Source organism: Cenococcum geophilum (assembly GCF_001692895.1).
Source record: "Cenococcum geophilum 1.58 unplaced genomic scaffold K441scaffold_49, whole genome shotgun sequence".
In the NCBI taxonomy this organism is placed as follows: Eukaryota; Fungi; Ascomycota; class Dothideomycetes; order Gloniales; family Gloniaceae; genus Cenococcum; species Cenococcum geophilum.
Window position 1 is genome coordinate 719,196 of NW_027137607.1, and position 13,078 is coordinate 732,273.

The 13,078-nt window shown below is 42.0% G+C and overlaps 3 protein-coding genes across 3 annotated transcripts; 2 read left to right on the forward strand and 1 right to left on the reverse strand.

The window, feature by feature from the left end:
* Window positions 1–438: 438 nt before the first annotated feature.
* K441DRAFT_699332 (uncharacterized protein) lies at window positions 439–1,196 on the forward strand (the record flags this gene model as incomplete). The annotated part of the gene is made up of 3 exons (XM_067653146.1): window positions 439–761; window positions 797–960; window positions 1,046–1,196. The coding sequence occupies exons 1-3, from the start codon at window positions 729–731 to the stop codon at window positions 1,194–1,196; spliced, it is 348 nt and encodes a 115-aa protein (XP_067499661.1). The 5' UTR covers window positions 439–728.
* Window positions 1,197–1,422: 226 nt separating this feature from the next.
* K441DRAFT_618362 (MFS general substrate transporter) lies at window positions 1,423–3,972 on the reverse strand (the record flags this gene model as incomplete). Its single annotated transcript, XM_067645831.1, has 13 exons — window positions 3,642–3,972; window positions 3,530–3,594; window positions 3,175–3,479; window positions 3,112–3,126; window positions 2,994–3,063; window positions 2,732–2,947; window positions 2,511–2,675; window positions 2,451–2,457; window positions 2,282–2,392; window positions 2,094–2,224; window positions 1,931–2,038; window positions 1,696–1,871; window positions 1,423–1,642 (listed from the first exon to the last, which is right to left on the reverse strand). Exons 1-13 carry the CDS (start codon window positions 3,790–3,792, stop codon window positions 1,423–1,425), a joined length of 1,740 nt encoding a protein of 579 aa, XP_067499662.1. The 5' UTR covers window positions 3,793–3,972.
* Window positions 3,973–4,629: 657 nt separating this feature from the next.
* On the forward strand, window positions 4,630–6,791 carry K441DRAFT_666591 (HAD-superfamily hydrolase). The gene is made up of 14 exons (XM_067649679.1): window positions 4,630–4,779; window positions 4,830–4,870; window positions 4,920–5,005; window positions 5,056–5,074; window positions 5,124–5,192; window positions 5,245–5,366; window positions 5,416–5,469; window positions 5,520–5,568; window positions 5,617–5,874; window positions 5,923–6,062; window positions 6,117–6,130; window positions 6,193–6,207; window positions 6,262–6,270; window positions 6,320–6,791. The coding sequence occupies exons 1-14, from the start codon at window positions 4,731–4,733 to the stop codon at window positions 6,472–6,474; spliced, it is 1,080 nt and encodes a 359-aa protein (XP_067499663.1). The 5' UTR covers window positions 4,630–4,730; the 3' UTR covers window positions 6,475–6,791.
* Window positions 6,792–13,078: the final 6,287 nt, after the last annotated feature.

Sequence of the window (13,078 nt, forward strand, 5' to 3'; positions counted from 1 at the left end):
CTTTAATTAATATATATAGAGATGAGATTTTCTAGGGGGCTCTTCCTTCTATTATAATGCGCTTTATATAAGGCTTAGCAAATTTATATACTATTTCTATTCCTTAGCTATCCTAGCAATATTACTAAGGCCGATAGTATAAGGTACCTAGTATATAATATAAGAAGTTAAAGCGGAGGTACTAGGGTCCGTAATTATTAGGATAAGTCTTAAGGTATAGGTTATTACTTTTATTTTATAGGGGAAGGGGCAAAATATATAAGGCTTTACATCTCGGTCCAGCTATATAGGAGTAGAGTATTTTAGGTAACTATCTTCCTTATTCTTCTAGATATAATACTACTACTAGAATTATACCGTTACGTACTGCTAATAGATGTGTACGATTTAGATATAACTATAATTATAAATAGCCAGACTAGAGTATATAGGAATGCTCGCCTGTTATAAAAAACTGCTAATATGCTTAGGATGTCTGTGTAGGTCTTCGAGCCGCTAAGGACGCCTTTAGGTTATAGCTATTCTACAATATACTTTCCATATCTTGTACTAAACAGTATTTAAATATAAGAGTATTTACAATTGGTAGTAAATATTCCTCTAGACTAGCAAGCTATTAGCCGATCTGGCTACCTGTATATACGATGTAGGAAACGGAATGTTCTGGTGTTAGGAGCCAATAGCATGTCTTGTAGCCGGGAGGAACCCCCCCGGGTAAAGTCAGGGTCATGGCCCTGATATCTCACGGAACGAATTCAGTGGTAAGTCGCGTGTGACAGACTAACGAGACTGGCAGATATCCCTCGGCCGACGATTCCGCTCTCTGAAGCTGTGTTTCGTCCTGTGCAGCTACGGTATTTCCGGGTTGAGGCATCTCTTGAATGGAATCACGCTGGCAGAAAAGCTGGGAAAACTATTACGTCAAAAGCAGGGTCTGTTTACGGTCTTCACCGCCGCACGGTTTGCGCTAGTGACCCTCCGTGTTAGAGGAACTGTGAAATAAACAAGCGTACGGAAAGCTATTCGATAGCATACACAACTCTAGAAAGTTCTATCTCACTAGCACTGTGACAGACGGGAGATTCGCTATCCGCGTCTGTACCGGTGGCGCAGCGGTTCGGGAGGAGTACATACACGAGCTGTTCGACGTTCTCGTCGCAGAGACAAAGAAGCTGGTTGATGAAGGCGAGCCCTGACTCGTTTCTAGGGTGCACATCAAAACTAATAAACTCGCTGAAAAGCTAATGCCGCGCATTTCACAGATCCCCGGTATTGTTGTACCCCTCCTCCACGATCCATTGATTACCTAGCTTGAGGCTTTACCACGTACCGTGCTCGAACAAGGACATCCAGTGGTCCACCCTCTTTCGGGATAGTGCTCATTGAAACACGTTACGTTGCACAGAATGGAGCCCAACCCTCCTAGCTGGACCGGCGTGAGGGCGCTTTCTCCGCTATGGGCGGCTGCCCGTCGGAGGTCGTTGGCCGCTCTCCGCTAGCCACGTTGTCACGAAGCGGCACATTCTTTTCTGTCTCCGTTTCCGGCTTCTTCTTGATGTTGATATTCGAGATGAAGAGTGCGAACACCAGCGAGAGAACGTTCGCTGGGACGCCAATGATGTAGACGATCGAGAGGGACTTGCTGCAGGCACGCGTCAAGTCATCATCCACGGTGACGAGCGAGAGCAGACTCACACGTAGGCGCGTACGACGTTAGGGACTAGTGCGTCTGGGACCGCGCTGTAGATCGACAGCGGCGACTGCTGTATCGCCGCGAAAGGCGCGTCCGGCGCGTACCTGCGCAAATTGCGCACGAGTTCGGACGAGAAGGTGGCTTCGGCAATGGCGAGACCGATCGTGCCACCGAGGAACTGTAAGATAGGGATAAATTATGAGCAGCGGGCGCGAGCTATAAGTGTGATGGGCGCACCTGGCAGAAGTTCACCATACCGGTCGCCTGACTGATCAGCTTTGGTGTGTTGTCGAACTCAGCCTGCATGGCGAACAGGATGTTCTGCAGAGTTGTGCCGATACAGATCTGTCATACGGCTCGTATCAGAAGGACTATACGAAATATACGAGAAAGTGCTTACGCCGACGAGGATCTGGTAGCCGATCACAGCTTCGTTCGAGGTGGACGCGGTCACAGTGTACATTAGTCCAGCGCCGACGGCGCCAACCATCGGTCCGCCGACAAAGTACGGCCAGTACCAGCCGTAGCGACCTGTTTGTCAATAAAGTCTATCAGTCGTCCGGCACCAACGGAAAACATAACACATACCGACGAGTTGTCCAGACACCACAATCGAGATGACGACGGACAGCATGAGCGGGAGCAAGTCCACACCACTCTTCGTCGCAGAATGGTGGCGGCCTGCCTGGTAGTAGATGGCTGTATACTATGGTCAGCCGACGACGTTCGGGGTTGGTGAAGCTGGAACACGACGCACGAATATACTATGGAAGGACGTCAGTGGCTGCCCCACAAGCGCGACCGGGACGAAACGCACGTAGGTGAAGATCAGGTAGATGAAGCGGTTGAAGATCGCGAAGGAGCAGATCGAGTAAATGGAGAGGCCCCTCTTGAAGATGGCCAACGGAACCATAGCCCGATCTCCCATATAGCGCTCCCAAAAGACGAATGCAGCAGTCAGCACGGGTGCAAGAACGAGGCACTGGTGCGAGTCAATCAGCGGGCCTTTCACGAGTGCGATACACTCGGAATACATACGACGATGACGTCTGCGCCGTTCCATGCCTTCTCGTTTCCGCCCCACTGGAGGCCTATAACAAGACTTGTGACGGCGCCGAGATTGAGCGCAGCGCCAATCCAGTCCAAGGCAGCCGTGCGCCGCAACATAGTCTTTAAAGAGCGATCATAGCCTTCAGATCCGAGCGGTGGTGGAGCGTCGACGAGCAATGTAATCGTTACAATGGATACGCCGCCCTGGGGGGATTTAGCAAGGGGCAAACGGCAACTGTGGCTGACGCACGATGGGTAAGTTGATGTAGAAGCACCACCTCCAGGTGACGTGGTCCGTGAGGGCGCCGCCTGTGAGAGGTCTGATGACATCAGCTCGGTTGCACACCGGGCGGAGAGACATGTCTTACCCAATGATCGAGGCACTGAAATACGATCAGCAGTCTATCATGTTTACCAAAGCCGCAACGTACAGCGCGAATACCAATTCGAAGAGGCTAAACAGCGTGGGTCGATCCTCTAACCGGGTGGCCTGAGCCATCACTTGGAGAATACCAGTGAGAATGCCGGCGGCGCCGACGCCAGAGAGCGCGCGTCCGCCGATGAGTGTGTTGACATCCTGGGCGGCACCACACAAGGCAGATCCAACCTCAAAAATCACCACAGACGCTATGAGCACATATTTGGCTGGGTAGACGCGAAGGACTTGGGAGAAGAAGAGGATGAAGGCAGTCTGCGTGAGGACGAACGAGGCGGCGACCCAGCCTTGTTGGGAGAACTATCGAGCGTTGTAAGTCCACGAACGTCAGCCTGTCCTGCATAACTCACCGCGTTGAAGTCTGACGCGATGCGCGGCAGAGCAGTTGATAGAATAGTCTGGTCCAGCGCGATTACTGCATTGTTCAGTCGCGCGCTCGAAGATCAGGTTTAGTGAACGTACGCAACAGGGCCAGTAGCATTGCTGCGAATGCGACGGATAACTTCTTGCCAGTCAGCAGATGGCTGTCGTCCACGCTCGATGGTGTCACGATCGGTGCATTGTTTGCGTTGTCGACCTCAGAGTGTTGGGAACGCGCAGCATCGTCGGCCATGGTGGCTTACGGGTTGGCGTGCTTGCGGGGAGGTGAACGCGGATAAGACCAGAGCGCGAAAGGTGTCGAGGTTCGAGGAAAGCGAAGTGTGAAACCGAGTGTGAGTGTCTCCTGGAGCTCCTGGCAGCCCTGACAGGAGCTGTCAGGAACCTGTCAGTAGGCATCAGCAATTTCCTGATGTCAAGTCAGGACTTTCCAAATGGAGGCAGAGCCTCCGATCCTTCCGATTCTATATACAACTTGGACCAGGTATACCTTGTTAGCCTCATTCGGGCCCACTTGGGCCCTGACTGAGGCGGTGAGTCCTTATTCGTGACATAAACCAAATAAATATGTATAAATAAGTTAATTTTAATATAAAATTAAAAAAAAAAAAGTTAAGCCTATAAAAGGCTCTTTTAATTCCCCTATAAAGGCTTTTAAATATTTTATAGCTAATTAATTAACTAAATTTAATATAATTTATTATTAATAGCTTAGGCAGGCTATATATATATAATTACAGTTATATATAAATTATTACTACAGTACTGTATATAGTACTATATATATATATATTAACTAAAATAATAAGCCTATAGGCAATACTATTTCCTTTATTTAAAGTATTTATAGGGTACCTAATTGCTAATGACTTGTGTTTAGTTATAGCCTCTAGATTAAAAAAATGGGCAATTTAATACTCAGCTGCTAGGAACCACAGACGCAGCAATATTTATGCATTACCTTAGTCCTAACCCCAATAAAATTATCATACACCACAAAAGGCTGTCAGCAAGGCGGTGAGGTGTTGGGGGCGAAGCGGCTTTCGTTGCAATACGTATCTACGAAACTTCCCGTGAAAACGCGGATATAAAGCGGGACGTCACACCGTCCTCGCGCGATTCCCAGGACGAAACGCTACCTAGCACCACATGCTGTCCCTTCGCACAACTACAATGTCTTTGAGACCACTAAGCCACAATATTGGTCGTCGTCTGATACACAGTAAGCAAGCAAACCAACTCTTGCATCGTCGCGCTCACGCTAGCTTGTAGCTCAGCGACACAGGTCACCACTGGCCTTTGCCTTCGACATCGTGCGCGACCAGCTCCGCTGTTGCAGCGAACATCACTGACCACGAACAGGATGGCGTGCTCATCCACGGACCCTCCGTACTTCCGGAGGCAAAGCGTGCGCTTGCAATACTGAACGGCGAGAATAAGCAAGGAATGTAAGTCACAAGTCATATGAAGCTTGAACGAATGCTGAGCAGCGCGGCAGCAAGATTCCATACATCATGGTGCGGTCGTACCGTCCTCTTGATTTGCGTTTCCTAAGACTGATGCCAGATGACGAACGGAGGTGGTTCGACGGAAGCGGACCGTGTTGCGAGGTTAAGCGCAGAGCTGGGCATCCCAGTGAGCGTCATTCTCGCACTCGTAGTTGAAGTGGATATTAATTGTCTTTCAGGTGCATCCAAGCCAGATGGTCCAGTCACATACCGTACTCCGCTCGCTTGCGCACAAGTACGCTGACGAACCGGTGCTCGTCCTGGGTGGTATCAACGATGCAGTGCGCAAGGTGGCGGAAGGGCGAGTTCGTCCATTCGCACACTTAAGACAGTCACTGAACCCGCATCAGGTACGGCTTCAAGAAGGCTTATAGTGCTCTCGACGTTCACGCGTCGAATCCGAGGTACGATGACGCCAACACCAAATTGCAGACATCACTAACCGAGCACGTAGCGTATTCCCGTTCCATCGCATGACGCCTGAAGAGCTCGTGGCTGCTAAGGTTCGTTTCTGGTGCTCTACTTGAGAGTCCAACTTACAACTTCCTTAGCCCTTCGACCTCCCGAATACGGCCTTCCGCGCCGTCTTCGTCTTCTGCGACTCGCGCAACTGGGGCCTCGACATCCAGGTCATGATCGACGTGCTTCGCGCGCGAGGTGGGGTTATCGGGGCGCCGTACCGTGTCAAAGGTGACCCGCCCGTGGTCGAACTTGTCTTCTGCAACCCAGACCTGCTCTGGCGGAACGACTTCCCACGGCATCGCTTCGGGCAGGGCGTCTTCAAGGAGTCGTTCCAAGCGGTGCATAAAGTGCGTATCTTAGTTTAGGCACCGTGGCGCGCGTCTGACCATGCGTAGCTCATGACGGGGGAGACATACCCGTACAAGCAATTCGGCAAGCCAACGCCGGAGACGTACGACTTCGCAAGAGAGCTGCTGCTAGCCCATGCTACTGAGCTGGGAGGACCCAAAGAACCTGGAGCACCCGAGACGAGCGTGTAAGTTCCTGTCCAAGCACCATCCTGATCTCTGATGCTCATGCCCCTGCTCAGCTACATGGTCGGCGGTGAGCTAGCTAATGACTGATATGCCTTGTACCTCGCTCACCATTGCTTTTTCTTCTATCAGATAATCCCGAGTCAGGTTAGTGATCTCATTCCCTTCTCTTATAGTACTATCTACCTAACTCCTACACAGACATAGCCGGTAAGGCCGACAAAAACATCTGAGCGATCACCATCTTACCTGTTGACAGGTGCTAACGCTGCGAACTGGTCGTCGATCCTGGTGCACACTGGCGTGTACGACCCTGCACTCGGCCTTCCGCCTACTAATAAACCTACCATCGAGCTTCAAAATGTGGAAGAGGCGGTTAAGTGGGCTATGCAACGTGAGGGGATGGAGATCTAGAAGAAGGCGATGGTCAACCATGGCAAAGTTGCGCAAGGATTGCAATTACATAGGTTATCCGAATGCTTCATGTGTTAATATATTAACGCCTACCGTCGCCTAACTGTTCCTAGATTACGTATAAAAACTTTATAAACTCTCTAAAAATAATTACCTCTAATAGAGGCAGCTAGTTTATCTCTATATTTTAATAGGAACTAACTACCCAACTCTATATTAAAGTACTACTGTCTACTATATATTACCCGGAAACGGACGGTTAAATAAAACGGATAAACGCTATAATAGAACAGTATATCTGGATATATACATTATATCTATAGGACAGCTAGATAGACTAGCTTATATTTACTAAGTTTACTATAAATAATTCTATCTTAGAAACTATAAATGTCTCCCTATTCCTAGCTAACTACGGCTAGTATTTATAAATAGGTTTTAAACCCTTTAGTAATATTCCTCGCCCCGCTTATTACGCCTTATAAGTTACAGAAGTAAATTAATTTATAAAAAAGATAAAGGAACTATTTGTCGTTTGCAAAATGAATTAGAATCCTTAGCATACAGATCCCCGATTTTTACGCCCAACCTAACGTGTAAAACCGTAAGATAACTAATTTCCATGTTAAACGCCCCTTATTGTATAACGTCCCTATCGTTAGTTAGTAAGTTTAAGCCAACGTTGCCCTGTTATCTTAACACATTTCCTAATATTATAATACCTCCTACAAACCCTACGGTCTCTACGCTCTACAATATACATCTAAAATTAATGCATCTTAGATTAAGTTTGTATATATATTAGGTAGATTTTTAGTATATATAGAGCTAGATTTAAATATAAAATGGGCTGTCTTATCCGTAGACTTTATATATAAAATACAGTGGTTTTTAATACATAGTGCACGTAGATTTCACGTAGATTAGGTACGAATCTTATGCATATAATTAAGGCTGCAGAGAGGCTTAATATTCAGCTTAATTTAACTAATTTATATATATTAAATATTCTTTGGGTGGTTTCTAAATCAACTACAGGGCCCACCTACATGCGGCTCTGTCACTGGAACTTTATTAAGCCTCCTATGCGCGCCGTAGCTGGACGATCGGATCTACGTAATAAGAACGCGAAGCCAGTTGCCAGGTCGTAAGAGGTGGAATATTAAGGCCCTACGGGGGGCAAGATGTGTAGGGCACGAAGACAGTCTATATCCGCGCGACAAGTAGGGTTAATCCGAGGCACTGTAACACTAGGAAATACGTTAAGATAGGGCAAATAGCAGGGCAACGTCCGCTTTAACTTACTAACTAATAATAGGGACGTTATATCGATAATAAGGCGCGTTTAACGTGGAAATGGGTTAGTTATCTTACGGTTTTACACGTTAGGTTGGGCGCAAAAATTGGGGATCTATATGCCAAAGATTCTAATTTATTTTGCAAACGACTAATAATAGTTCCTTACTAACAAAATAATATAGGCCTAATTTATCTATAAAGCCACAGCAAATAAGAAATAAACCTTAGCACTAGCCTACTATATTAGTAACTTTATTTAGCTAGATATAAGAAATCTAAATATAAAACGACCTACTAAGAAACTTAATTGGAAGAACGCTAGCCCTTATAAAGTTAAGAAGGTCGTCTCCTCTTATACCTACTAACTAAAGTTCCCTAATACGGTTTAAATCCACCCTATATTCTATATATTAGTCCTTTACCCTACTACCTCCTTATTAGATACCCTACTAAAATAAATATAGAAGCCTCCCCTACTAGTTAAAGTGGATAGTAAAAATAAGTACTTTATTAAAAGAATTAATAATATTAAATATAATAAATAAAAACGGCAATATATATACCTTATAAAATAAAGCGGCTTTACTAAGCCCTTATGGGAACCCGTTAACTCTATAGAACTTATATAAGCCGTAAAAGACTTTTATAAACTCTACCTAGAACTACTGTAGCCCTACCTCGCAGAAGCTCGAGTTTAAAAGGGGGGTACTATTATAGGATACTCCTATAACACCTTATATATATCTACCTATTTCCACTAACTTAGTAACCAGAGACTAACTATAAGATAGTAATCTAATAGCAATCTATGGCAATCTAATGGCAATTTGCCGTATTCTACTATATTTTACTAAGTTCTACTAAGTTTTACTAAGTTTTACTAAATCCTGCTAAGTTCTATTAGGACTACTACCTAAATCCTATTCTGCTTTATATATATATTAACTAAGTAACCAAGTCTATAATATATACCCTGTCTTCCCGTTTTCCTACCTTCTTTCCTTACGTAACGTCTTAACCTCCTTATATAGTTTATGTATATAGCTTAATAATATCTACCTTGCTATATATTATTGTCGCTTATACTTACTCTGTAATATACGGCCCCTTCTCTACAAGAGTATTGTAAAAAGGTAAAGAATAACACTAGTCTATAGTCCCTTAAAAACGGACTGCTTAAGCACTAAAAATGGCTAGTAGTAGTAAAGGAATAGAACTTATAGACTTAGCTTATTGCCGAAGCATATATATAGGTCTCTATAGCCCACCCTAGAAAAAACAAAACTAGTAAGATTATTAGTAACCGTTACTACTAGCCTAGAATAGTTAGGGAAATCGACCGTTATATATAAAACTATAATGGCTACTATAGGTCTACAATTCTACGAGACAAAACCCTAGGACTATTAAAACCACTCCCAATACCAGAACGCCTATAGTAGTATATCTCTATAGACTTCTATAAACTATCTATAGACTGCGACGGATATAATATAGTTATAATTTTAGTTAACTACTTTAGTAAGCGCCCGTTTTTAATCCCCTATTATAAGAATATTGATGCTAAAGAGGCGGCCTAACTATATATCTATTATATCTACCAAATTTATAAACTACTAGATACTATTATATCTAATTATAGACTATAGTTTATATTAACTTTCTGGGGTGAGTTTACCCGGATCTTAGGTATTAAGCTAAAGCTTTCTATAGCCTACTACCCCTAAATAGATGGCTAGACGGAGATTATAAATTAATATTTAGACTAGAGACTCTAGCCCATTATTAACTACTTCTAAGATAACTAGGCTAAATTATTACCCCTAATAAACTACGCCTAAGTAACCCTACCTTACGACTCTACAGGATTCGCTCCTATTTAACTAAAAATGGGCTATTTACCCTATATAAGCTTTAATTAGGAAAGACTAAAAGGGCCCTAGACTATACGCGAGAAATTGTCTTATAAGGAAGCCTAGTAGTATACTAAGCGCTTAGAAGAAGCCTAGATAGTAGCCCGTACAAATCTAATAAAGGCTTAAAAATTAATAGAATAATAGGTAAATAAGCATAGGCGAGAGCCTAATTTTACTATAGGTAATAGAGTCTAGGTTATAATAAAGAACTAAAAGATAGAATGGCCTAGCCGTAAGCTTAACTACTAAATAGAAGGACTGTATAAGATCCTTAGTAAAGTAGGAAACTTATATAAGGTTAAGCTCCTAGACTTAGTTAAAGTCCATCCTATTTTTTTACTAGATAAGCTATAAAAGGCCACTACGGACCCTCTGCTAGGACAAGTAAACCTACCCCTGCTACTAATTTAAGTTAACGGCAAAAATAAGTAGAAAATTAAATAGATATTAGCCTATAGGCTTATAAGGGGAACGCTAAAGTACCGTGTAAGTTAGAAAGGATAAAATCTAGACCCTATCTAGTACCCTATATAGAACTTTATAGGTAGTCCCTATAAGCTTTAGGAGTTCTATAACTATTACCCTAATAAACCTAAATCGCTAAAGTACCTAGATAAATGGATAGAATACTAGTATAATAAAGATAATAAGCTACTAGAAGAGTATAAAGATAAAAATACCCTATAGGTATAATACGGATATATAAAGCCTAAGGGCAGGCTTTTACAGAAGGGGGGGGTAATATTATAGCACTAGTAGAAAGCAGCAGTTATAGTAGACGTTATAGTAGACGCAGAGCTTACGTAACTCTTACGTAACTAGGGGATTGTATATAACTTCTCGCGTTACTACTTGTCTTTTCCTTTCCTTTTCCTTAGCTTTAGATCCTCGTTTATAGACAATCCAATTATATAGGCTTGCGCGTCCCTCTTACCGTGCTTGTGCCTTGGTTAACTAAGTCGCTAATAATTACTATATCTTATTATTATTGTTTCCTATATCTTAACCATCCCCTATATGCTATCTCTTATTAAATATTACTATATACGCTATACCTCCCCCCTCCCTAAGGGCCTATTAAAGGCGTAAGAGGGATTTATCTATTCTAACTAACTAATATTAAAGGCAAGTAGGATATATATATTTATACTTTAGGTATCTTTTATACCTAAGCCCTAGTTGCTAGGCCCTCTCTAACGGTTACTACTCTGTTAAGAGGAGGTAAGGAAAATTATAGGTTGTAATCTGGGCTACTAGGCAGTATTACGGTAGTAAACTAGTAAGTGACCGCATGCTCTACGGGCGATCGCCTTAGGGTTATAGACCGAATTTTTATTAAATATAATATCTTTAGTTTAAATGATTTTATAGAGACTTAAAATCTAAATATAGTAGATATTAATTAAATTATAGCCGGCTAGGTATCTAATTAGTATATAAGGAGCCAGTTTATTACCCTTTTTAATTTATTTATCTAGTATATAGGTCTTATAACTATATATATATATAGGTAAGTAATAGCGGCTTACTATAGGCAATTTTATATAGAGTCTTTTATTTTAGCTATTTATTAGGTGTTTAATTAAGTGCATAATTAGTAGTAAGGAAAGCTTCTAATCCTAAAGATATTATATTACGAGACGCGGAATAGTAGCTGCTAAACGTATGTATTTAAGGAGTCTACAAGACGTTACGCGAATAATTGTAAGGATTGAGGGCGTAGTAGGGTAGTATACAACGCGTAGCTAACGTAAGCTATACGCGAGGCGTACGCGAGGGCATAGGGTTCCACTAGGGGGTCTCCTAGTATAGAGGCTCCTACGGCGGCGTTCCGTAATATATTAGTAAAGAAGTTTCTAATTATATAGCTCTTAATTGTTTTATAAGGGTTTATCTAGATTATTCTACTCTACTATTTTGTTTTTTAGTATATAGTACTTAATGTTTAAAGGTAATGCCTTTATCTGCACACTATATATATAAACTGTCTTCTGTTTACCTAAAAGTGTATTTATTATTACTCTAGAATTTTTTTTTTTTAGTAGAATTGTATTTTAATTAGTTAGTAAGTCTTATAAACAGTATAGTGCTCTTATTAATATTGAATATTAATATAATATATTCTGTCGGGAATAAGGCAAGTTGCCGTCACGTAATGGCAAGTTGCTATCACGTGTCGCCGCGGCACTAGTGTGGCGAGGAGCCTTAAGTTCCTTGCCCTCCCTTATTTTAATAAAACAAGCTTTATTAACCAATATCACTATAACCTACTTAAGTAGTCGCTATTGGTGAGTCACCCTATATAACTAATACTGATTAATGGTTAAATATATAGTTAACTATAGAGCAGCTAGGTTTTCGAACAGAAGAGATAGTCTCGCGTAGGGGTGCTATATGCGCTTATATAGAATAGATCCCGGCAATACTGTACTACCTTAAACTTACGGAAAACTAGTAACAGAAGTGTCACTAAGTACTAGGAGATACTAAGTTACGTCTATTACGCAGAATAATCGCATTTATAAAGATTTAGTTATACTTTAGGTTAGAAGTGTTACTAAACCTAGGGTCCTAAGTTAACGTCCAAAACGCGTCAAACGACGTCCAAAACGCGTCAAATAACATCTTAAATTACCTACCTCTTAACAGCAAACCTACGAGATCCTATAAAACCGAAAATCCTACCTACCTTTAACGTATGATACCCTGTTAATTCTATACCTACTATAGCGTTAACCTACCTAAAGAAGTATAAGAATAATATTAACCCAGAGATATAGAACAGAGACATTAGCCCTATAACCGCTAAGTAATAGGACCTAAACGGATTCCTATTATACCGTATAGTATATTATAAAGACAGCGAATATAATAATACTATGCTATAGTATTATATAAAGGAGGACTTTATTAGATGGATAAAGGAAATATAGACTCCTATAAAGAAGGATATTATATAAGACTTCCGTAATTTCTTGCGAGAGTATAGAGTGTTTATACCTATAAATAGGGGTATTATTAAAAACAATATTTAGGAGCAGGTTATTAATACAAAAAAAGAACATAAATAAACTCTATAAGAGATTAAGCACTAACTATACACTATAAGGAAGCTTAATTTACGATGGAATTTAGGTAATATACCTCTAGAGACAAACCTACCTCCGCCTTTAACTCCTCTGTATCTAATTTAACCCGTAGCCTTAATGTTAAATATTATACCTTAATAAGAGCAGGCATAGGATCCCATTACTTCGCAATTTAATAACCTTTAGACTCTACCGACTAGACCTACGTCCCCACTATAGCCTATAATGCAACTCCTACCTCCTCCATCTTAATCTTAAATCGGAGGTAGTTTAAAATTGCTTACAGAACTTGCGAAGCTC